The sequence below is a fragment of the Pan paniscus genome, chromosome 10, assembly GCF_029289425.2.
Source record: "Pan paniscus chromosome 10, NHGRI_mPanPan1-v2.0_pri, whole genome shotgun sequence".
Lineage (NCBI taxonomy): Eukaryota > Metazoa > Chordata > Mammalia > Primates > Hominidae > Pan > Pan paniscus.
Window position 1 is genome coordinate 109,165,781 of NC_073259.2, and position 23,026 is coordinate 109,188,806.

General features: G+C 37.1%; 1 protein-coding gene across 8 annotated transcripts in view; it reads left to right on the forward strand.

Annotated features, from left to right (window-relative positions):
• ANO4 (anoctamin 4) overlaps positions 1-23,026 on the forward strand; it is a 337,100-nt gene that overhangs the window by 307,900 nt on the left and 6,174 nt on the right. For all 8 annotated transcript variants that reach the window (XM_055096039.3, XM_055096038.3, XM_034934336.4 and 5 more), the window contains 5 exons: positions 285-427; positions 10,994-11,146; positions 12,150-12,297; positions 17,262-17,381; positions 21,077-21,182. In XM_055096039.3, coding sequence (XP_054952014.1) covers positions 285-427; positions 10,994-11,146; positions 12,150-12,297; positions 17,262-17,381; positions 21,077-21,182 — 670 coding nt within the window. The remainder of the gene's footprint in view (positions 1-284; positions 428-10,993; positions 11,147-12,149; positions 12,298-17,261; positions 17,382-21,076; positions 21,183-23,026) is intronic.

Below are 23,026 nucleotides of genomic sequence, written 5' to 3' on the forward strand. Positions count from 1 at the left end.
GATATTCTCAGTCCTCTATTCAACCCTCACAGGCAATGCCCAACATGAGACAGTTTCGTGAATGATTAAAACAAGTTCATCAATCATTCTGTTTACTTGCAAATATAAATACTTGAAGTATAGACTCCATTGTTATTTTCTTCCTAACCTGAGGCTTTATTTCTTTGATAGCCTGTCCTGAATTTTTTCAAACTATTGTTTCTGTATTCAAACTCTCCTTTTTCTCATTACCTAAGTCATATGATCAGTTACATTTTTTGTAAGAAATTGATCTTTTTGCCCAGGTTAATTCAGAATTGGTGGACTAGAAGAAAAGTACGACAAGAACATGGACCTGAAAGGAAAATAAGTTTCCCACAATGGGAAAAGGACTATAACCTTCAGCCGATGAATGCCTATGGACTCTTCGATGAATACTTAGAAATGAGTATGGAAATATTCTACTTTATCTTATTAATCATAAATTTTAGATCTCCAGGTATATTCAACTAAACATATTATCATCAAGGTCCTCAGTGCGTAGGGATTCCTAAGCCAAACAGAGAGGAAGGCATGTCCTGCTTAAACTATGCTACACTTACATTTAAGGAATCAGATTTCTCTGGAATCAAACCAAAGCTATTTCTCTTAGCACGTATCTAAGACCATGGGCTTTGGAAGTAAATTATCTGGGTTCAAATCCCAGCCCTATCATTTATTAACTGTGAAACTTTGGGCAATTACTTAATCTCTCTTTGTCTCAGTTTCCTCATCTCTAAAGTGGGAATAATAATAAGAGGAAACATTTCATAAAGTCTTTGTGTGGATTAAATGAGTTAATGCATGAACATGACTTAGAGCAATGCCTAGCTCACTGTGTACTTGGTACATGTTACTTATATCATTATTATTCTCTTATTCTTTTTGTCTTCTGGAGGGAAAGGCAAATAAAATATCTTAGATAAGTTAAGTATGAATATATTTTCTTTCATTATTAAATTGAATATGTATATATTTCCTTTCATTTTAAGCTCTAACATAGGAGTGGAAATGAGGGAAGGGCTGGGCAAGATCCATTTCTTCTAAAGGAAGCAGTTCTTTCTGGTCAAATTAGAAATTTAAAGGAATAGTAGAATTGATGCTTAATGTTTCTTAAATTGCTTATGTTCTAAGTATCTACTTATGTCTTTAGAGTTTCAATTATAGAATGGCAGAATGATATAACCTAGGGAAGAAATCAATTTGGACATTAAAAATAAAACTTAATAAAGAGAATTCATTAAGAGAACTAACCACTTTGAGATCCTTAATGGATTCTTCTCCCATAAAGAAGACAATGAACAATAATGTTGGTATATTGAGTGCTTAAAAAGAACCTTTTATGTGGCTAGAATTTGGTAGTGCTCCAAATCCTGAAGTATCTTTGCAACACAAAACAAATCTCAGAAGTACCACAAGCAGACTGATGAGTTCTAACTGCTCACTTCTGTTCTTTTGTTTTTGCTATTTTCTTAATAACTTCCCCACTTTGTTATATACTTTAAAATGTATTCACTGAGTATAATAGTGAAAAAGTGTATATAAGTGTAGAGACCAATGAGTTTTTGCAAATTTACACACAAATGTAACCAAATATATATAGATGAGAGGTTGGCAAACTATTGCCTGCAGGTCAGATTCAGCCCACTGCCAGTTTTTGTAAATAAAGTTTTACTGGAACACAGCAACTCCCATTTATTTACATAATTTGTGGCTGCTTTGGCACTGCAACAGTAGACTTGGGTAGTTGTGTCAGAAAGTGGCTGGTCTGCAAAGCCTTCTTTATTTCTAGAAAATGTTGCTATCCAGTGAGCTAGATCAAGAAATATAATATTATCAATATCAAAGAAGACTTCTTTGTCCCCTCTTCCATTTATAACACCCTCTCTAACCACTTTCCTGACTTCTAACACCATAGATTAACTTTACCTTTGTTATTCTCCATTTAAATGTAATTGTAGAGTACATACCCTTTGTAGTTGGCTTGTTTCATTCAACATCATCTTTCTAACATTCTCCCATTTTGCTACAGGTAGTAGAACTTCATTTTATTGCTATATAGTATTCCTAGAATGTAGACCAGGAGCCAAATTGTGAAACAGGAGTTTGTCTTTGACACCCACCCTCATCTTTCCTTAGTCATGTGGGTTTTTTGTTTTGTTTTGTTTTGTTTTGTTTGCATTTCCACTCCCAGATGAGCCCCAACTTTGTCCCCTGCTGCCATGACACAGCACACAGACCCCCATATCACCATCAATCCCTCAACCCTCCACATATCATGAAATGTACTCCTGAGCACTCTAAATAATAATATGCTAGGTAACTGCATTTTAACAAAAGCAAAGCCTCTGCCAAGCTTGAGTCAGGAAAAAAAAAAAAAAGGCAAATTCACTTGTAGAAGTGAAGACATCAGTGAGCCAAAAGATGAGCTATTTTGTGAGTTTGCAGATCTTCTAGGCTCCTGAATAATAATGTACTATTATTGGCCAGGCGTGGTGGCTCACGCCTGTAATCCTAGCACTTTGGGAGGCCAAGGCAGGTGGATCACCTGAGGTCACGAGTTTAAGACCAGCCTGGCCAATGTGGTGAAACCCCGTCTGTACTGAAAGTTACAAAAATTAGCTGGGTGCAGTGGCAGGCGTGTGTAATCCCAGCTACTTGGGAAGCTGAGGCAGGAGAATTGCCTGAACCTGGGAGGCAGAGGTTGCAGTGAGCCAAGATTGCACCATTGCACTCCAGCCTGGGAGAGAGAGCAAAACTCCGTCTCAAAAAAAAAAGAATGTACTATTATTTATCCATCCATTCTACTGCTGATAGACACTTGTGTTGTTTCCAAATTTAGGCTCTTATAAATAATACCTTTACGGCATTTTTGTACATGTATTTTGATTAACATACGTAGATGTTTTTATTAAGAATTTACATAAGAGTGGAGTTAGGAGGCCATAGATATGCATTTGTTTGTCTTTAATAAACACTTGAAAACAGTCTTCAAAACTGCGCTGTGCCAGTTTATACTCTGGCTAATAGAACAGTTCCAGTTATTCCACAAACTTACTAAAACTTGCGTTCGTATTTTAGCCATTTGGGTTGGTATGCAGCAGTATCTCATCATGATTTTAACTTGAAATTTTATGATAACTAATAATGCTGAGCACCTTTTCATATGCTTATAGTTATTTGGGTAAACTTGTGAATTTATATTCAAGCCCATGTTTTTTTTGTGGGTATCTGTCTTTTCCTTAGTGATTTGTTATTTATATATTCTGGATATCAATTATTTGTCAGATATATATGTTGAAAATTAAATATCACTTCTCAGTGGTTGGCTTGACTTCTCATTCTAATGGTGTGTTTAAATGAAAAGAAATTTCAGCTTCATTCTTCTTCAAAATTGTTGCCATATAAGTTTTAGAACCAGATTTCTAATTTCTATAAAAATCTTACTGAAATATTAGTTGGGATTAAATTGAACTCCTACATCAATTTGAAGATATTTGATGTTTCCCCAGTCCATGAAAATGGTGTACCTTTGCATTTATTTATGTCTTTTTACATTTTTCTCAGCAATACTTTTTGTAGATTTTAGTATATAGGTTTTGTAAAATTTAGATTAGTTTCTAGGCACCTTAGGAATCTTTGTGCAACTGCAAATGATGTTTTTATTGTTTTATTTTCTAATGTTTTGTTACTAATATTAATATATAGAAATATTGTTGTTTTGTATGTTTGCTTATGCAAACTTGCTAGCATCTAATATCAATTAGAGTTGCTTATATATTTTTTGAGATTTTCTACCATATATACATAATTGTATCATCCACATATAATAACTTTACATTTTCCTTTTTAGTCATTATATATATATCTTTTTGTTCTTGCCTAAATGCACTAAGACCTTTTATATAATGCTGGATAAAATTGATGATACTGGACATCATTGTTTCTGACCTGAGGGTGAAAGTGTTCAATATGTTACCATTAAGTGTGGTGCTAGCTGTATTGTTTTGTACATACTTTTTATTATTTCCTTAAAGAAGTTTTCATATATCCCTAGGTTGCTGAGAGTTATTATCATGACTAGTATTACATTATATCATGTCATTTTTCTGAATCTATTGAAATGATTATGTGATTTTTTAAAAATTTTACTAATGTGGTGGATTTCATTGATTATTTTTTGTTGTTAAAAAGTTGTTAAACTAACCTAGCAAACTTGGAAAAAATGCCCACTTGGGTCACGATGCATTTTTTTAATTACTAAGTTCGATTTGCTGATATTTTGCTTATGATATTTATATATAAATTCATGGAAGATATTATAGTGTAGTTTTTCTTTCTTGTAATGTTTCATTTAGATTTGGGTATCATTTTTATGATAGCCCTTTAAAATGGTTGGGTAATTATTTTTCTCTTAAGCAGTTTACATAAGATTACTATTATTTCTTTCTTACATACTTGGAAGAATTTACAATGAAGTAGCAGGACTTGAAATTTTCTTCACAGGAAGAACTTTAATTATAGATTTATTTTACTTAATAGATATAGGACTATTTCATTTTTTTGTTTCTTCTAGCATCTGTTTTCATAAGCTGTGTTTTAGTCATGTATTTTTTCAAGAAACTTGTTCATTTCATCTAAATTTTCAAACTTAGTAGCATAAAATTGTTTATATATCTCCTTATTAACTTTTTATGTATCTAGGGTGTATAGTGATGCCCTTTCTTTCACTTATAATTTCATAGTTTGTGCTTTTCTCCCTTTTTTAAAACAGTACCTTAGAGGTTTATTAATCTTTTCAAAAGAAAATTAACTTTGGTCTTTGTTGATTTTTCTCTACTACACATTTGCCTTTTGGTTCATTCATTTCTGCTCTTATCTTTATTTCCTTCCTTTACTTCCTTTGGGTTTAATTTCACTTTTTTTCTCAGCATCTCAAGATGCTGATTTTCAGATTTTCTTTTTTTCTAATATAGGCATTCAGAGCTATAATGTTCTCTATAAATACTGCTTTGGCTGTATCCCACAAGTTTTTATATATTGATTTTATTAGCAAAACCTTTTCCATTTCCCTTGTAATTTATTTTCGACTATGCATTTTGAAGGAATGCATTAGTATCAAAACATCTAAAGAGTTTTGATATATTGCTCTGTCATTGATTCTAATTTAATTACACTGGTATCAGAGTATATTCTCTATGTTATTTCAGGCTTTTGATAATATATATATGTATATATATATATATGTATATATGTATAAAGATTTACCTTATGCTCCTTTATACCATCTATGTTGATATATGTTTCAAGTATGTTCTGCAGTTAGTTATTTGGTATAATGGTCTACATTTTTATGTCAATTAGGCAAGATTGGTTAATTGTGTTTTTCAAATCTTCTAAGTCCTTGTTAAATATTGTGCCTCTTATCTACTAGTTACATACTTGAAATCCCCAAGTATGATTGTGGATTTGTCTTATTCTATTTTCAGTTCTGTCAACTTTTGCTTTATGTATTTTGAAACTGGGTTATTATATACATACAAGTTGGATTATTCTGACTTACTGTTGAATTGATGTTTTTATCATTATGTAAAGTAATTATTGAATAATGCAACACTTTGAGGATGTGATGGGCAGGAGGCTGAAGAGCTAACCTTAAAACCTTTCAAAGGGCAGAAGTGAGCCTCTTATTGCCTCTCAGAGCTAAGGAGATAGGGACCCAGCAGTTTCTCAATCACAGCAAAGGAACAAGAACAAATCAAAGGTAGAGTAAGCTTTACAAACACTCTATGCCAGCACTAGCCCAGCTTAATCTGTGACCAGCTTTAAGTGATTTCTCTTATCTGCCTAACATCACCAGGAGGAATTCTTTCTTTATGGTAGAAAAGAACATCACTGAAAGCAGAGTATCACAAATTTGTTCCTAAAGAACTAGATAGTAAATAATTTTGGCTTTTTGAGCCAATGGCAAAATGAAGGCTATTTTGTAGACACTTTTACAGCCATTTAAAATGTAAAAACTATTCTTAGCTCACAGATGGTTAAAAAAGAAAATCAGATAGTTGGTCAAATTTGGCCACAGGCCATAGTTTGCTGACCCTTGATCTAGAGCCTCTACATGTGTGGCATACAATAAAAAGATTACTAGGTATGCAAAAAGGCAAGAAAATGTGACTAATAATCAAGAAGAAAAAGGAGACCCAAAGATGATTCAGAAATTGGGTTTAGCACACAGAGACTTTCAAATAGCTACGATTTACATATAAAAATAGAAGAAAATATTGACAAAAATGATTGAAAAATTGAGACTTTTGAAAGAGAATTAAAATCTATAAAATAATTCTAGAATTGCAAAATATAAATCTGGAATTAAGAACTCATTTGATATGTTTAATAGCAGATTGAGGCTGGGTATGGTGGCCCATGCCTGTAATCCCAGCACTTTGGGAGGCCAAGGTTGGTGGATCACCTGAGGTCAGGAGTTCGAGACCAACATGGCGAAATCCTGTCTGTACTAAAAATACAAAAATTAGCTTGGTGGTGCGTGCCTGTAATCCTAGCTGCTCTGGAGGCTGAGGCAGAGAATCAGGTGAACTGAGGAAGTGGAGGTTGCAGTGAGCTGAGATCATGCCACTGCACTCCAGCCTGGGCAACAAGAGCAAAACTCTGTCTCAAAAAAAAGAAAAAGAAAAATGAGCAGATTGACTTAGCGTAAGACAGTAAATTAGTGAACTTGAAGACAAGTCAATAAAAAGAAAATCCAAACAAGCCCAGAGAAAAGAACAGAAAAACAGAGCAGAAAACATAAGAAACATGCAAAACAGCCAAAAAGGCTGAAATATTTGTAAGAGAAGTCCTAGAAAGGAATAAAGAATGAGAAAAAGTGATATTTGAAGATGTAATGTCTGAGAAAGGGTAAATTAAAAGGAGGTAAACTTATATATTAGAATATAAAACAGTTAAAAGTTGAACTAGGTCTATATAGATCAAGATAATATCTCAAAATTATCATGTGATATGAACAGGGCAAAAAAATTATAAATAATGATATCATTATGTAAAGTTTAGGCACAAAAAAAGTATTTACATGATATATGCACTATGTATAATTTATTGATATATGGATATTCATGTGTTTGTGTATATATATATATATATATATATATATGAACTGGAAGGATGCATGCAAAACTCATGTCAGCAATTGTCTCTATGAAGGGAGAGGAAACCACTCAAGAGCAAAAATAGAGGAGAATTCAGTTTTATCTATATAGTATTTATTTTATTTATAAAAAGATATTAAGCAGGTATGACAAAATGTTACCAAGAGTTAATACTAACTTTTCCATGGGTATATGGAAGTTTGTTATATCATTCTTTATGCTTTCCAATATTTAAAAGTTTTTTTCCAAAGAATTTTTAAAAATTAATCTACCTCTATGCTACAAGTCTCTTCCCTTGAAAAAAAAAAAGCAGCAGTTAATGGGCATTAATCACTTCAAGACCAATATCATGTGGGTCACCTTTGTGCTATGTAAAAATGATTGGTTGGTTTGGTTTTAGGCCATAATATTTAACTAGATAATGAAACTCATTAGGTGTCAGATAAACAAAAACTACCAATGAATTAAACACATTTTCTTTTTAAACTTGCAGTTATTTTCATTATAAATACAACCTGAAAGAACTAAACTCTAGTTGCTTTTTCTGTCCATAACATCCAGTACTGTTAGTGATTGTAAGAATTATCTCTGTCAGTTTTATTTCTACCTGATAGGTTTTCTTTGTGTTCTGGCCTTCATTGTAATTACATGTCAGTCATTGAACCAGCATTATTTGGTACCTGACAAGTCCTTCCCATACACAAAACCCCTGTAGTGAGTATGTAGGAAAAAGAAACATAAAGAAGTTGCTGTTTCTACTTTCATGAAGCTCACTGCAAAAGGAGAAAAAGGCAAAACACCGTAAAATCAAGACAAAGTAAGTTTTATGGTGGTGAGCAGAGTTGTGGCGGCTACAGAGGAGGTAGTAGTTAATTACAATTATGAAAGACTCAAGAGGGTACATTTGAGTACTCTTGAAGGTAGAATGACTACTTCATCAAAGTAGTCATAGCAACACTAAGTGCATATATGTTGTATCCCCATAAAATCAGAAGACTAGTGTGGCCAGAGTAGAGGATTGTTTGGGAAACCTGTTTTCTGTGTGGGGTGTATTTGGACATGAGGCTTGGAAGTTTGCTTGGAGTCAATTTATTGAGATCCTTGAATGGCATGGTGAAAAGTTTTGGATTTATTATGCAGCCAATGAGAACCTACTGAAACATTTTGTATAGGGAGATGAGTGATGGGGTTGAACCAACATTTTAGGCACACTGACAGCAGAATGATAGGGAAGGGAGCTGAAAGTTTGGAGGCAAAAAAAGTCAGTTAGAAAATCAGAGTCTGAACTCAAGTGGGGACAGTGGAGAGGAGGGAGAAATGAGAGACATTTTTGAAGAGTAATTGTCAGGAGTAGGAGGCTGATGGTTCTGAAGGCTAAGCTAGCTGAGACCTGGTTTTTATGCAGGTTGATTCTGAAGGGAGGAAACGAGAAAGGACATAAAAGGATAAATACGTTCAAGGATGAGGTTCAGAGATTGGTTTGGGGAGTGCTGTTTCTGTAGCATTACAGACAACTGGAAATTCCCTGAAAAGAGTCAGGGTTAGCGATAGAGAATTGAGAACCCTTATCAGAGAGATAATAATGAAGTCATGGGAGTAGATGGACTTACCAAGGAAAGAGAGAAGGCGGGAGAAAAATAAAACCAAGGTTGAAACAGAAGGGAATGCCCACATCTATTGGTGGGTAAAGAGCCACCTAGCACAAGCACTAAGTGTGAATGTAACCAAAGACAGGGGACACCTGGAGGTGGCAGTGTAACCAAGATGAGGTAGACGGACTCTGCAGAACTCTGGAGCTGCAATGCTGGGATTAGAGTCCTTTCTTACTTACTTGTTTTGGGCAAGTTACCTGACCTCTTTGTGTGTCGGTTTCCTTACCTGTAAAATGAGGTAATAGTACTACCCACCACATAAGGTTGTCATGAAAATTAAATGAGTTAGTGTATATGAAGTAATTAGAACAATGCCTGTTTTTACATAGAAAATGCTATATATGTGTAGTCATTGTTTTGTTGTTGTTACTTTCTAAAATAAAGTTTGTAAATATATTTTTTTACTATTTTTACAGTCATATATGTATATATACATAGTCATTCAAACAGCCAAATACTTTTTGTCCATGATGCCCAGTAAATTTTATTTTTTTATTTTCCATTATGATGACTGGTTGTTTTGCATCAGAAACCACCTCCTTTTAAAAAAATTTTTATTTTGAAAGTTGCAAAAAGAGTAGTTTCTATACCTTACTGTTGCTAATGTTAACATCTTACATATTTATTAAAACAAGAAAAGTTAAGAATACAATGCTATTGTCTAATCCACAGACCTTATTTGAATTTTGCATTTTCCCAGTAATAACTTTTTTCTTGTTCACAATACTTCCAAGATCCAGCATTGCATTTAGATATGTTGTCTCCTTAGTTTCTTTTAATCATTGACAATTCCTCAGTCTGTCTTTGTTTTTCATGATCTTGACATATTTGCAGAGTATTTGTCAGTAGTTTTGGAAAAGCTCCTTCAATTCAGGTTTGTCTCGTGCATTTGCATAATTGGGTTGGGGTTATTCATTTTTGGCAAGAATACCACGTAAGTGATGTTATACCCTCCTCAGTGCATCATATCGGGGTGTGTAACATCATTATGTCTTGTTACTGGTGATATTTACTTTGATCACTTGGTTAAAATTATGTTTTCGGCTGGGCACGGTGACTCACACTTGTAATCCCAGCATTTTGGGAGGCCAAGGCAGGTGGATCACAAGGTCAGGAGTTTGATACCAGCCTGGTCAACACAGTGAAACTCTGTCTCTACTAAAAATACAAAAATTAGCTGGTTGTGATGGCGGGCGCCTGTAATCCCAGCTACTCAGGAGGCTGAGGCAGGAGAATCACTTGAACCCAGGAGGCGGAGGTTGCAGTGAGCCGAGATCGTGCCGCTACACTCCAGCCTGGGGGACAGAGCTAGACTCTGTCTCAAAAAAAACAAAAAACAAAACAAACAAAAAAGATGTTTTCCAGGTTCCTCTGCTAAAAAGTTTCTGTTTTGTAATTTGTAAAAGTTATGTGAGGAGATACTTTGAGAATCTACAAATATCCTAGTTTCTTCAATACACTTCCCCCTACTAATTTTAGCATTCTTTGATATTTCTTGCCTACAAAAATTATTACTGTGATGTTTGACTAATGGTGATTTTTTAATTTTCATCACTCCTCCTATGTTGATTAGAATTCTACCGTAAGGAAGAGCCACCCCTTATCTCCCATTTATTTATTTAATCACTTATTTATGTAAGTATATATTTACATCAGTCTGGACTTAGATACTTAGTCTTTGGGTCATAATCCCATGCTTTCATTATTAATATTATTTCGTATAAATTGTTCCAGATTTGGCCATTAGGGGTGCCTTCAAGTTTGTTCTGTGTCCTATTGGCACGTCCCCATCATTTTTTGAGCATTTCCTTCCTTTCTGGCATCACAAGATGTCCCAGGCTTCTCTTGTATTGTCCCTACCGTAGCTCTGGAATCAAACCGTCCTCCAAGGAACACTGATTCCTTTGGTTAGAGAATGATATTTAGGAAACAAGATCTGGATCCTAGGTGTGCTCATAGCTCCCAGGATTCCGTTGCTTCCAGGCCCAGGAAGTGCCTCTTTTTCCAGTCTCCTGGCCATCTTTCTGGAAGAGATATCCCCTGTGCGTCTGTATTGGGAAAAATGGGACTTAAGACAATAACATATTCAGATTATGATCCCTTTGAAAATAGTAATGGAAAACCAATACTCTCTGCTCTTTTTCCTTTTTTCTTTTCTAGTTCTTCAGTTTGGATTCACAACTATCTTTGTGGCAGCTTTTCCCCTAGCACCACTTCTGGCCTTACTGAATAACATAATTGAAATTCGACTTGATGCTTACAAATTTGTCACACAGTGGAGGAGACCTTTAGCTTCAAGGGCCAAAGACATAGGTAAGTTGGATTTGGGTATGTTTTTAAAAAACATATTAAACATCTGGTGGATAAAATTTTAAAAGCCACAAACTTTAGATTTTTAATTATGTTTTCCATTTAATATAATTCACCTAATTTTTGCAAAGAATAATTATATTAGTTTTAAATAATATTAGACAAGAAGTAAAGCTGCCTATTTGGAAGTTTATAATTTCCAGTGCTAGAGAATTTGTGCTTAAATAGAGTCTCAATTTGATTATTTCTATCTTAAGATTCTAGAATCTAAAATTTAGATTTATTATCACTTATATCCTTTTTAAAATAGATCTTCCATTTGCTTAACCTTGATTTGTTCTTTCCTAAATGTTTGCCTGATTTCCATGAAGTATAATCCAGTTTTTCTAACGGCAGAGATGAACTTTGGTCTTTGACTAGAGATGCTAGGTTGAATCAGATGCAGCTCCCATGAGAGCTGCCTGAGATCAAAGACTGTCTTTTATTCATTTCTGCATTCAGTGCTTAGCACAGAGCAGGCAGTCACCCAGCCAATATGTGTGGAAGATAATTGCATGTGGATGTTATTGTTAATGACGTCTTTTAACCTCATGAAACAAGCACACATTCTGTGAGCACCTACCCTGGGTCAGTGTGTTATTGGCAGGGCCCACAAAGATGAACAGAAGGGACCAAATCCATACCCTTAAGGAACTCCCAGTCTGGTGGGGCTTGACATTATGTGTGCTGATCCTATCAGATGGTATTTTGGTGCCTTATCATTAACCAGAATTCTCTGCCTCATATCTGATCCTGACTATTAAGTCACAAGCATATAGACACTCCCATAGAAACTCCCTCAATGCCAAGTTGTTTGCACAAATCTTTCCTCCTGGTTGCAACTGTCAGTATTTGGAAAGATGAAGAAAGGACCCATGAAAAGGACTTTTAAAAATTGATTCCATTTTTTCATAATTATCACCTCTGTTTTGTGTATGGAACTAATATAGCACTTCTATTTGAATAGGAATTTGGTATGGAATTCTTGAAGGCATTGGAATTCTCTCTGTTATTACAAATGCATTTGTCATAGCGATAACATCTGACTTTATCCCTCGCTTGGTGTATGCTTATAAGTATGGACCTTGTGCAGGCCAAGGAGAAGCTGGGCAAAAGTAAGTTTGCTATAAAACCACTATACAGTTTCTATTTCCTAGCCATTTTTTGAGGTTGGACACTCAGACAGAAGACTGCATTGGAGAATATGGAATACATTCCCAGAAGGAGAGGCCTGTGATAGGGGAGGTGGAATTATGATTTATTATAAATAATAATAATAACACTGTCAGCCAAAGAAAACATGTCCTCATCTACCAAAGAGTTGGAGGACATACAAGTCAGACAGGTTTTAGATGGAATCCAATGTAAGAGTGGCAATTAACCATTTTCCCCACCCCTGACCTCTGCCCACTATGAATTTAGAAATGTGTGATATGCTAATGTGTATACCAAAACAGTAGTATATGATGTATATATAGTTATATCATTTTATGAGTTTGCAAAAGGACAGTTACAATCTGATTTACATTGTGTCATTATGTGTAGACTCTGCAGATCTTACATAGGAAATACGGAACTAGGTACTGAGTACCCAGTAGGTCCTCAATAAGTATTCGTGGAATAAGTAAGTGAATGACTTTTTCATGGGTATTGACCTGACCAATGCCTATATTACCCCAAGCAAGTTGAGTGGACTAAACTCCTTGGGAGGATCAATTCTATGGCATTGCCTCAATGGTTTGCAAAGCCAGGGCACGCTATATATGGTCAGATAAAGATAAGTCAAAATTATAACATCCCCTAGTTTCATTCCTGTACCTTGGAGAAAGGGCAAGAAGTCTTAACATGCTTTAAAAATCCCTGTTTGGTTAAAGCCAAAATAATTAAACTCTTATTATGGGATTTTGATGTCTATAGGTCAGAGTGAGGTGTGTTTGGGGATCACAGGGTCTTCTTAATAACCCAGAAATCACCCTACATGGGCTGCTGTCTACTTATACAAGCAGCCCTGGTTTACTAGCCTGAGCCAGATTGATTCATCCTCTACAGCCATTGTAGCTGATCGACCCCAAGGAGTTAAGTGCCACCAAAGCAAATCAACTGAACTCATGCAAACCTGGCCTGGGTCCAATTCATTATGAATCCTACATAAATGGGCTAAGGTGTGGATGATTGAGGAATGTCATAAAGCTCACAATCCAGTTATTTGAAAAGGCTTCTATAAAGTTCTTGACTACTATAAGCATGTGGCCATGACACACTAATTATCTAGCAACTTTTAGTGAGCATACCATCCCATTTTAAGAGAAATGTAAAGACGTGTTATTTTGCCCAGGCATTTCTTTCTAATTGCAACTATCGTTGACATTCTCTGCTTGGCTTAGCCTGAAAAAGCTTACTTTCACTCAAACCACTTTCACATGTGTTTTTAGTTGATTCTCAAAACAGCCCTGGGAGTGGGATGTGCATTATAATCTTCACTTTGAGGAGCAGGAAGAGATTAAAAGAGGTTAAGTCCAGAATCACAAGGCATAGTAACTCTGGGAGCCCATGTGAAGGTGGAGCCTCTACTCACTCTCCATCCCGCACCTCACAGCCCTTGAGGCTGTCCCTTAACAGTAAACCCCCTGGATTTTCCGTCGTAATGGTGTTTCAGTTCTTTCCCAAATTCAAATATGGTGAAATCTACCTTATTTTAGGGGGAACCAAAAACAAAATGGGAACCTTTATGCACAATTGATAGTGAATCAAAGATTTAGAATTTTAACAACCTGTTAGATTTAAGACATTGTCCACAGTGATTAAAGTGTGTCTCATAGCCTCCTTGTATCAATTTTACTGGGCTCTTTGGAGCTTTTCTTTTCTTTCTTTCTTTTTTAACCTTTCTCTTTGACTTAGGAGCCTTCTGCCACTTTCAATTTATAGATCTGCCTTTTGTTTTCTAATCCATTAGTCATTTTTCATGTTTTCAAGTAGTTAAATTTATGTATGTTTCTTCATGAATCTTATTTTCTGCCTCACTGGCCACTCTATTACTTTTCAGATTTTTTTTATTTTTCCAATTTAGAAATGCTTTAGAAATTATTGAACTCATAAGAGTAGCAGAATTGTCAAGGTATAGAAAGTCATAAGCCTTTAGGGTAGTACAGTGATTGCTGGCTCATCCCTTTCTTGTATTAAAGGATTGAAAATAATAAGTGGTGAGTGGCTTTTATGGTAGAATTCTCACATTTAAATGAGTGTGTGGTCTTCTCAGAAGTTACATGGAAGAGATATGCATCCTAATCCAAATGGCACTACCCTGTAGAAGACATTTTCTAGATCTTTCTTGGAAGTGCCTACAGAGGCCATCTACCATTCCTTTAAGAAAACTGACTTTATATTCACAGGAAACCCTTCGTCTGTTACTTTTTTCTTGGTACTTCTCAATTCTCCCTGATCATCAGTGTAGCCTCATCTCCCTCTGTCTCATTGAGAGCTGATGGTGGGTCACAGTGAGGGTATATAGCATTCCTGTCAGTAAACCCAGTGATAGACATGGGCTCTCTACTACCTGTGACCTTCCTGCTATAACAATGGGTCAGTGAGTTGACACTTGCATGCCACTAGCTGAATTTTATACAGCAAAATGTGATAAATCTCACTTGCCTGAATTGATGACAACTTCCACTATTTGATATTGATAATAGCTAACAGTCTACAAAAGGTGAAAGGAATTAGTGAAACGTCTAGCCGTCCGTCCATCTTTTCCCCCATTATGGAAATGATATGGAAGGAAGATGTACACAGCTGATAACTGTGTGTTCCTGTACTAGGTACACATTTAATGCTTTGCACTCAGGAGTAACCACCCTCTAAAGACACATTTTCAACTTGGATTTATGACTGTCATTACATGCATTAGGTCCATGAAACAGGTGTTTTATTTAAATTTAAATTTTCTTAATGGAGTTTTTGAGCAAAACAACCAATGGACAGTAGCGTTAGTCTTGATAAAGCCTCGGGGCTGGTCTGTGAGATAAGAGTGCAGGAGGGGTTATGAATATTCCATTTCAGTGCTGGGCCTTTTTTTTTCACCAGTCCCCAGAACACCTTTCCCTTCCCACAGCTCAGATCTCTAGAAAGACTCTGCTAAAACTTACTCCCTCTCTGTGACAGCTAATCATCCTCAAGGCACTAATTTATTTTCATGTCCAGGTCTAGACAGTTCCTAGGTAAGGGAGACATCATTCCAAATTACCCTTTCAGTAGGGGAGTCCTGCTGCCAGTTGGATTAAGGCATGTTACACACTCCCTGACCATTTGTTTTCACCCACGAGTGACTTGACAAATGGGTCCTTTAGCTTGGTTCATTTTTTTTAAGGCCATGATAAAGCCAGTGATTTGTCTTGAGCACGATAACACGCAGAACCCATGTGTTCTCAGAACTGTGTTCATGTCATCATTTTGGTTTAGTGTTCAGCAGCTTGGAATAATCATGCCAGACTTGTTAATGAAGAGAATCTGAAGATCATGATTTATTCATTCAGTCAGTAATTACTTATTGACCCCCTGCTAGATGCAAGAAATAAATAAAATGAATAATCACCACTCATGTTTATCTTACTTATAGGCTAAGATCTTATCACATGCTATACATTCATTGTTTAATATAATCCCCTCAAGGACCCTATGAGGTGGGAACTTCTGTCACTTTAAGAAGTTACGTAAATCGGGTGTGGTGACACATGCCTGTAGTCCCAGCTATTCAGGAGTCTGAGGTGGGAGGATCGTTTGAGCCTGGGAGGTCAAAGCTGCAGTGAACCATGATCACACCACTGCACTCCAGCAATGAGCAACAGAGCAAGGCCCTGTCTCAGAAAAAAAAAGAAGTAAGAAGTTACATAACGTGCCAATATTACATGACTAGAAACCAGCAGAACTAAGATTTGACCCCAAAACCCAAGCTTTTGTATGTAAAACACTATTTAAAGAAAAATGTATACAGGATGTATCTAAATGCTAATTTCACCCAAAGTTTCAAACATTGTTATTTCAGTAAGTGCATGTGTTCACCACAATGTTCAATATGTAAAACTGTTTAGAGACTTGGAGAAAAGATGTTTCTAAGAGTGCTACTTGCTATGATACTTTTAAAATGGGCTTTTTCTTGAACGGAATTATTGACAGAATGATTAAATCTTGATTTTATCTACCCATTCAATCTAGAATGATCAATAGAATCTCATACTTTAGTTTCCTCCAATCAGATCGATTCAATATTTATGGGATTCCTACACTGCACAAGACTGTCCTAAGTCATAGGATACACAAATACCTAAGATACCTGCTCTGCTCCCAAAAAATTGCAGTCCAAAGGAGAGTGCATACATATATGCTGCCAACTCTAGTACAAGCGATCTGGTAATGGTGAACTAAGTAAGTATGGTGGCACTACAGAGAGAGGGAAAGGAGTGAGATGTTGTGACTGGAGTGATTAGGTTGTCTTCCTAGTAGGAGTGGTGTTTCAGTTGGCCGCTGAAGGATAAATACTATTTCCACTTGTAAAGGAAGAGGTAGGGAATTCTAACAGAAAAGATAACAAGCAGAGGCATGAAAACATCAGAAGCTTTCAGGGAATATAGTCTAACAGGACTGTAGCATGGGATATGAGTTGGGGGGATCATATGCACACCAATCATATTTGGAACATTTTGAGAATATCTATAAATATATATGAAACCATTAATGAGGAACTGTGTTTATGTGTATCATCAACAAAAGAAGCTGTGGCTTACATACAATTTATGCCCATCATGTAATGCTGCTTTTTACCTATTTCACCGAAACATTAATTGGGGTAGAGATGTTCTATATGATGATTCTGCAGAAAAAGGATGAGAACCAAAACAAGCAATTTGTTCCTGATTCAACATGCCCAGGGCTTTCCAGCGTATCCCAACCTGAGTCCTGGTTGACAAGGAAGGGCCAGTTAAAGGCATTTACAATTGCAGGGACGTCTGGGAAGCAGGGTCTTCAGGGAACTGGATACAGAGAAGGTGATGAGTGTTCTAACGGTAGAATGTGCCTCCTCTTATAGGTGCATGGTTGGCTATGTGAATGCCAGCTTGTCTGTATTTCGAATTTCTGACTTTGAGAACCGATCTGAGCCTGAATCTGATGGCAGTGAGTTCTCGGGGACTCCTCTTAAGTACTGCAGGTGAGTGTGGCACCCAGCGTGGCTCTGCCTGAGCTGGGCTGGCTCCACCGTGGGGAGGTTTTACTCCGAAGGCCCCTTCTGGCTGAGTGTGTTTAAAGCAGTGACTGTCAATCTCAACAATGCATTAAAAGCACATGAAGAATTTTCAAGCCTTCTCTTGCCCGGGATACAACCCAAACCAATTAAAACAGAACGTCAGGGGGTGGAACTCAGAAACCAGGTGCAGTCAGAATTGAGAACTGCTGGCTTAAAGGGAAAAACTAAAAATATAGTAGTGAAGGTTATACCGCTGCTCCAGGGACTCAGGGACAGACAATCCCCAGGCGGGTTGAGCGACAGCTGTTGAGGGCACTTGTCTTTGTTCTGCTTCTCTCTCTTGCCCAGAGTATATCACATCACATTTCTAAATGTTAAACAACTCAGAAGCCTGTGGAAAGAGGCCCAGTTCATTTCAGGTTCCACCACAGTAGCCTCTGCAACATGTGCTCATTCTCTCTTTCTTTCTCTCCCTCTAAAAGGAAATGAATTAAACTGTGCCTCTTGATGTGTATCTATACAAACGTACATGAAGGAGAATTTGTTGAGCACCTACTCTGTGCCAGAAACTGTTACTCCATTTAATCGTCACATCAGCCTTCTAAGTTAGGCAATATTATCTCATCTGACAAATGATAAAACCATTCACTAAAAGCTCAGTGAGATTACTTGTGCACAGTTCTTGAAGAGTCCAGATGGCACCTTTTTCTCTTAATACTTTGACGTTATAAGAATTTTGTGGGCTCACACCTGTAATCCCAGCACTTGAGGAGGCCAAGTTGGGAGGATCACTTAAGTCCAGGCAGTCAAGGCTGCAGTGAGCTATGATAGCACCACTGCATTCAAACTATGGAGCAAGACCTTGTCTCAAAAACAAAACAAAGAATTTTGGAGATTCCCCATCATGACATTCTATGTTCTCCCTGTAATCAAAGCCACAAGGAAGAACAGCCATGGAGTCCTAGATGCTTTGACATGGGACTTTTGTAATGATCCACTTCAGTCCCTCATCTTACAGAAGGTGAGGGTGAGAGAAGCCAGGGGCTCCCCATTTCTGTGCAGTGACAGCATACCCTCCACCCCTTTAAACACTCATGCCAAGTTCCCAGGTCTCACTGGCTGTCACATCTCATCAGATCACTTATTTCCTTTCCCACATGGAGTAACAAGTCAGATGGGGAGAAAGACTGGCTGGAATATAATCTAGTGCTGCTCTCTGTTGGGGTCTGGTGGAGAAGCAAGCAATTAAGCAACAATTGATGCTTTCTTCCGTAGATTTTCCACTTGCTTGTCCAGACCATTTCATACATGAAATTATTTAGCAAGCATTGTTAGACATATACAGGATCCTAAGTATGAAGTGCTTCAAAATAAAATGCCAACTATTATTTGGAGTTAAAAACTTTGTAATCATTTGAAAATAAGATAAAAATACAGAGTCTTTCTCGTCTTCTGCTTCCTGGCTCATAATTCTTCCTGCCTGTCTCACATAGTAACATAAAAGTATATTCCAGAAATTATTAATGTGAATGGAGGTATTAATGCTGGCACCATTAAGTTAAATTATGATTGTTTTGTTTAGCATTTTTCTTAAAAGTCCCCCGAAGAAAACATTTTTAAATTTCTAATTAAAATCATGTAAAATAATATTTTCAGGTTTGTTTTCAGTCATATAGCAGGTGAGGCACCCGGATCAGCTCTCGGGCTGAAAATATATAAACATGTAGAGAAAAATTTAAAAACACCTTCTCAAATACATTAATGACCTGGGAAGAATATTTGGTATTCTAAGGCAGAAAGAAGTGGTATACAGAGCATTGCAGCTAACTTTTACCCAAAGGGAATTTGCTGAAGTGACTGGACTGGAGCTTTCTTTTTCTTTCTTTGTACATGTGCACAGCGTGCAGGTTTGTTACATATGTATACATGTGCCATGTTGGTGTGCTGCACCCATTAACTCATCATTTACATTAGGTATATCTCCTAATGCTATCCCTCCCCCACTTCTCCCACCCCACGACAGGCCCTGGTGTGTGATATTCCCCTTCCTGTGTCCAAGTATTCTCATTGTTCAGTTCCCACCTATGAATGAGAAAATGCAGTGTTTGGTTTTTGTCCTTGTGATAGTTTGCTGAGAATGATGGTTTCCAGCTTCATCCATGTCCCTACAAAGGACATGAACTCATCCTTTTTTATGGCTGCATAGTATTCCATGGTGTATATGTGCCACATTTTCTTAATCCAGTCTATCATTGATGGAGCTTTCTTTTTCAAAGCTTTCCATGGTTAGGGAAAGTGAAAGAAAATATAGAGGCCAGGTGCAGTGGCTCACCCTGTAATCCCAGCACTTTGGGAGGCTGAGGTGAGAAGATAGCTTAAGGTCAAGAGTTTGAGATCAGCCTGGGCAACATGGTAAAACCCTATCTCTACCAATACAAAAAAAAATTAGTCAGGCATTGTTGTGCACACCTGTAGTCCCAGCTGCTCAGGAGGTGGGAGGATCACTTGAGTCTGGGAGGCAGAGATTGCAGTGAGCTAAGATCGCACCACTGCACTCCAGCCTGGGTGACAGAGCGAGATTCTGTCTCAACATAAAAGAAAATAAAATATAGGAATGACCAGCCTGTAAGTGTATACTTACATACTATATAAAACAACCATAATATAGTCACACTAGAGTCTATTATACAGCAATAAAAATAAACTGCATGCAATAATGTGAATGAATCTTAGTGACATAATAGTAAAAAAAGCAAGCCCCAGCAAACTACATATAGTATAGTACCCTTTCTATAAAGTTCAAAAACAAACTATTTAGTTTATATTCATATTCAGACAAGTGCATATATATCTAAGTTAAAGATAAAAATGAAATTCAGGGTAAGGGAAGCAATTGATGTAAGTTCCTGGTAATGTTTTAGTTCTTGGACTTCGTAGTGGATTTATGAGAGCATGTTGTATTATTAAAGTATTACTTTAATGGAGTCACATGGATTAAAGTTCTCTGAATAGTGCCTGGCCCCCAACGGGTATTCAGCAAACATTTGTGGAACTTTATGCCGACTCAAAAGTGATAGCTGGAGGATACATTAGGAAGGACTCTTCTAGTGGCAAGTGGCAGAAATCCAGGGTAAACTGACTTAAACAACAAAAAAATGTTCAGTTAACTGGGAGAGTCAAGGGGTGATATAAGCTTCAGTAATGGCCGGATCCCAGGCCTCAAGCAGTGTCAGCAGGACGCTGCCTCTCTGCTGTCTCTGCTTTGCTTTCTTGACTTCCTTCTCAAGCAGGCTCTCTCTCTCCATACAAGGCCACCAGGAGTCCCAGGCTTTTGCCTTCTGTGGGCTTAGTGATCATTCACTAAGTGATAGTTCTGGCAGACATCTTGATGATGTCACTGATCAGGTCTGGCTCATCTTTTGAGCTGAGATCAGGCAGGTGGAGGGGGAAGTCCTAGTCAACCCACACAGCTGATTCCCCAGAGGAGATATTATTTTATCAGAAGAAAAATGCTGGACAAGCAAAACAACAGATATCTGGTATAGAGAAACTGTTCAAACTTCCCTCCTATTGAATGAGGACTATATAATGAGAATGGAAGAGATTTGAGAATCAGAAAAATCATAGTTTGAATGCAACATTTTTCTGTGTCTTTATAGATACCGGGACTACCGTGACCCGCCTCATTCACTGGTGCCCTATGGCTACACACTGCAGTTTTGGCATGTCCTAGCTGCTCGATTAGCTTTTATCATTGTCTTTGAGGTAAGTTTCCTCAGCCAAATTCTTTATTTCCTTTGACATAATGAAGTCAGTAGGAGTAATGAATAAAAATAAGTGATGGGGATTTTGAATGTGGTTATCTATACTTCCAGAAGTAGTAGTGTCATATTATGTAACCTCTTTTTGATCTTTTTTCTTAATTGAAGTATTTGATTTATCCAAGACATATTTGAAAGTCTATAGTTGGTTTTTAATGGACAAATCTGAACTCGTTGCTCCTAAATGTAATTTTCTGGGGCCATAGTTCTTAAACTTTAGCAAAAATGCAGTTTTTCCATCCTCACTCCCAGATATTCTGACATACCATGTCTGTGGCTTGTTTTTCATGAGCTCGCTGTAATGATTCTGACTATAGGCATTCTGGGACCATAATTTGGAAACATTTGGAAAACATCAGCCCAGTAAGATTCATTCTTTTTTTCTTTTTCTTTTTCAACTTTTATTTTAGATACAGTGGGTACATGTGCAAGTTTGTTACAAAGTTACATTGCATGATGTTGAGGTTTGGGGTGCGACTGAACCCACCACCCAGGTAGCGAGCATAGTATTCAATAGGTAGTTATTCAGCCCTTGTCCCCTCCCCCTCTCCCCTTTCTAGTAGTCCCCAGTGTCTGTTGTTCTCATCTTCATGTCCATGTGTACCCGGTGTTTAGCTTCCACTCTAAGTACGTACAATAAGAACTTGCAGTGTTTAGTTTTCAGTTTCTACATTATTTCACTTAAGATAATGGCCTCCAGCTACATCCATGTTGCTGCAAAGGACATGGTTTCATTCTTTTTTATGGCCACATAGTAGTATTCCATGGTGTATACATACCACATTTTCTCTATCTGGTCCACCATTGATGGGCACCCAGGTTGATTCCATGTCTTTGCTATTGTGAATAGTCCTGTGATTGACATATGAGTACATGTGTCTTTTTGGTAGAATGCTTTATTTTCTTTTGAGTATATACCCAGAAATGGGATTGCTGGGTTGAATGGTAGTTAAGCCCTTTGTTCTTTGAGAAATCTCCAGACTACACAGTAGTTGGACTAATTTACATTTCCACCAACAGTGTGCAGGTGTCTCCCCTTTTCTCTGCAGCCTCGCCAGCATCTGTTAATTTGTTTACTTTTTTTTTTTTTTTTTTTTAAGACTGATTCTCTCTCTGTCGCCCAGGCCGGAGTGCAATGGCACAATCTCGGCTCACTGCAACCTCTGCCTCCCGGGTTCAAGTAATTCTCTGCCTCAGCCTCCTGAGTAGGTGGGATTACAGGCACCCGCTACCACACCCGGCTAATTTTTGTATTTTTAGTGGAGATGGGGTTTCACTGTCTTGGCCAGGCTGGTCTTAACCTGACCTCATGATCCATCCGCCTTGGCCTCCCAAAGTGCTGGGATTACAGGCGTGAGCCACTGCACTTGGCCTGACTTTCTAATAAGAGCCGTACTGACTGGTGTGAGATGGTGTCTCATTGTGGTTTTAATTTGCATTTCTCTAATTTCCTTAGAGATTCTGAGCATTTTTTCATATTATTGTTGTCTGCTTCTATATCTTCTTTTGAGAAGTATCTGTTTGTGTCCTTTGACCACTTTTTAATGGGGTTATTTGTTTTTTACATGTTGATTTGTTTAAGTTCCTTACAGATTCTGGGTATTAGACCTTTATTGGATGCATAGTTTGCAAATATTTTCTCCCATTCTGTACGGTGTCTGTTTACTTCTTTGACAGTTTCTCTTGCTGTGCAGAAGCTCTTTAATTAGATTTGACTTAGCAATTTTTGTTTTTGTTGCAATTGCTTTTCAGGACTTCACCATAAATTCTTTGCCCAGGCCAGTATTG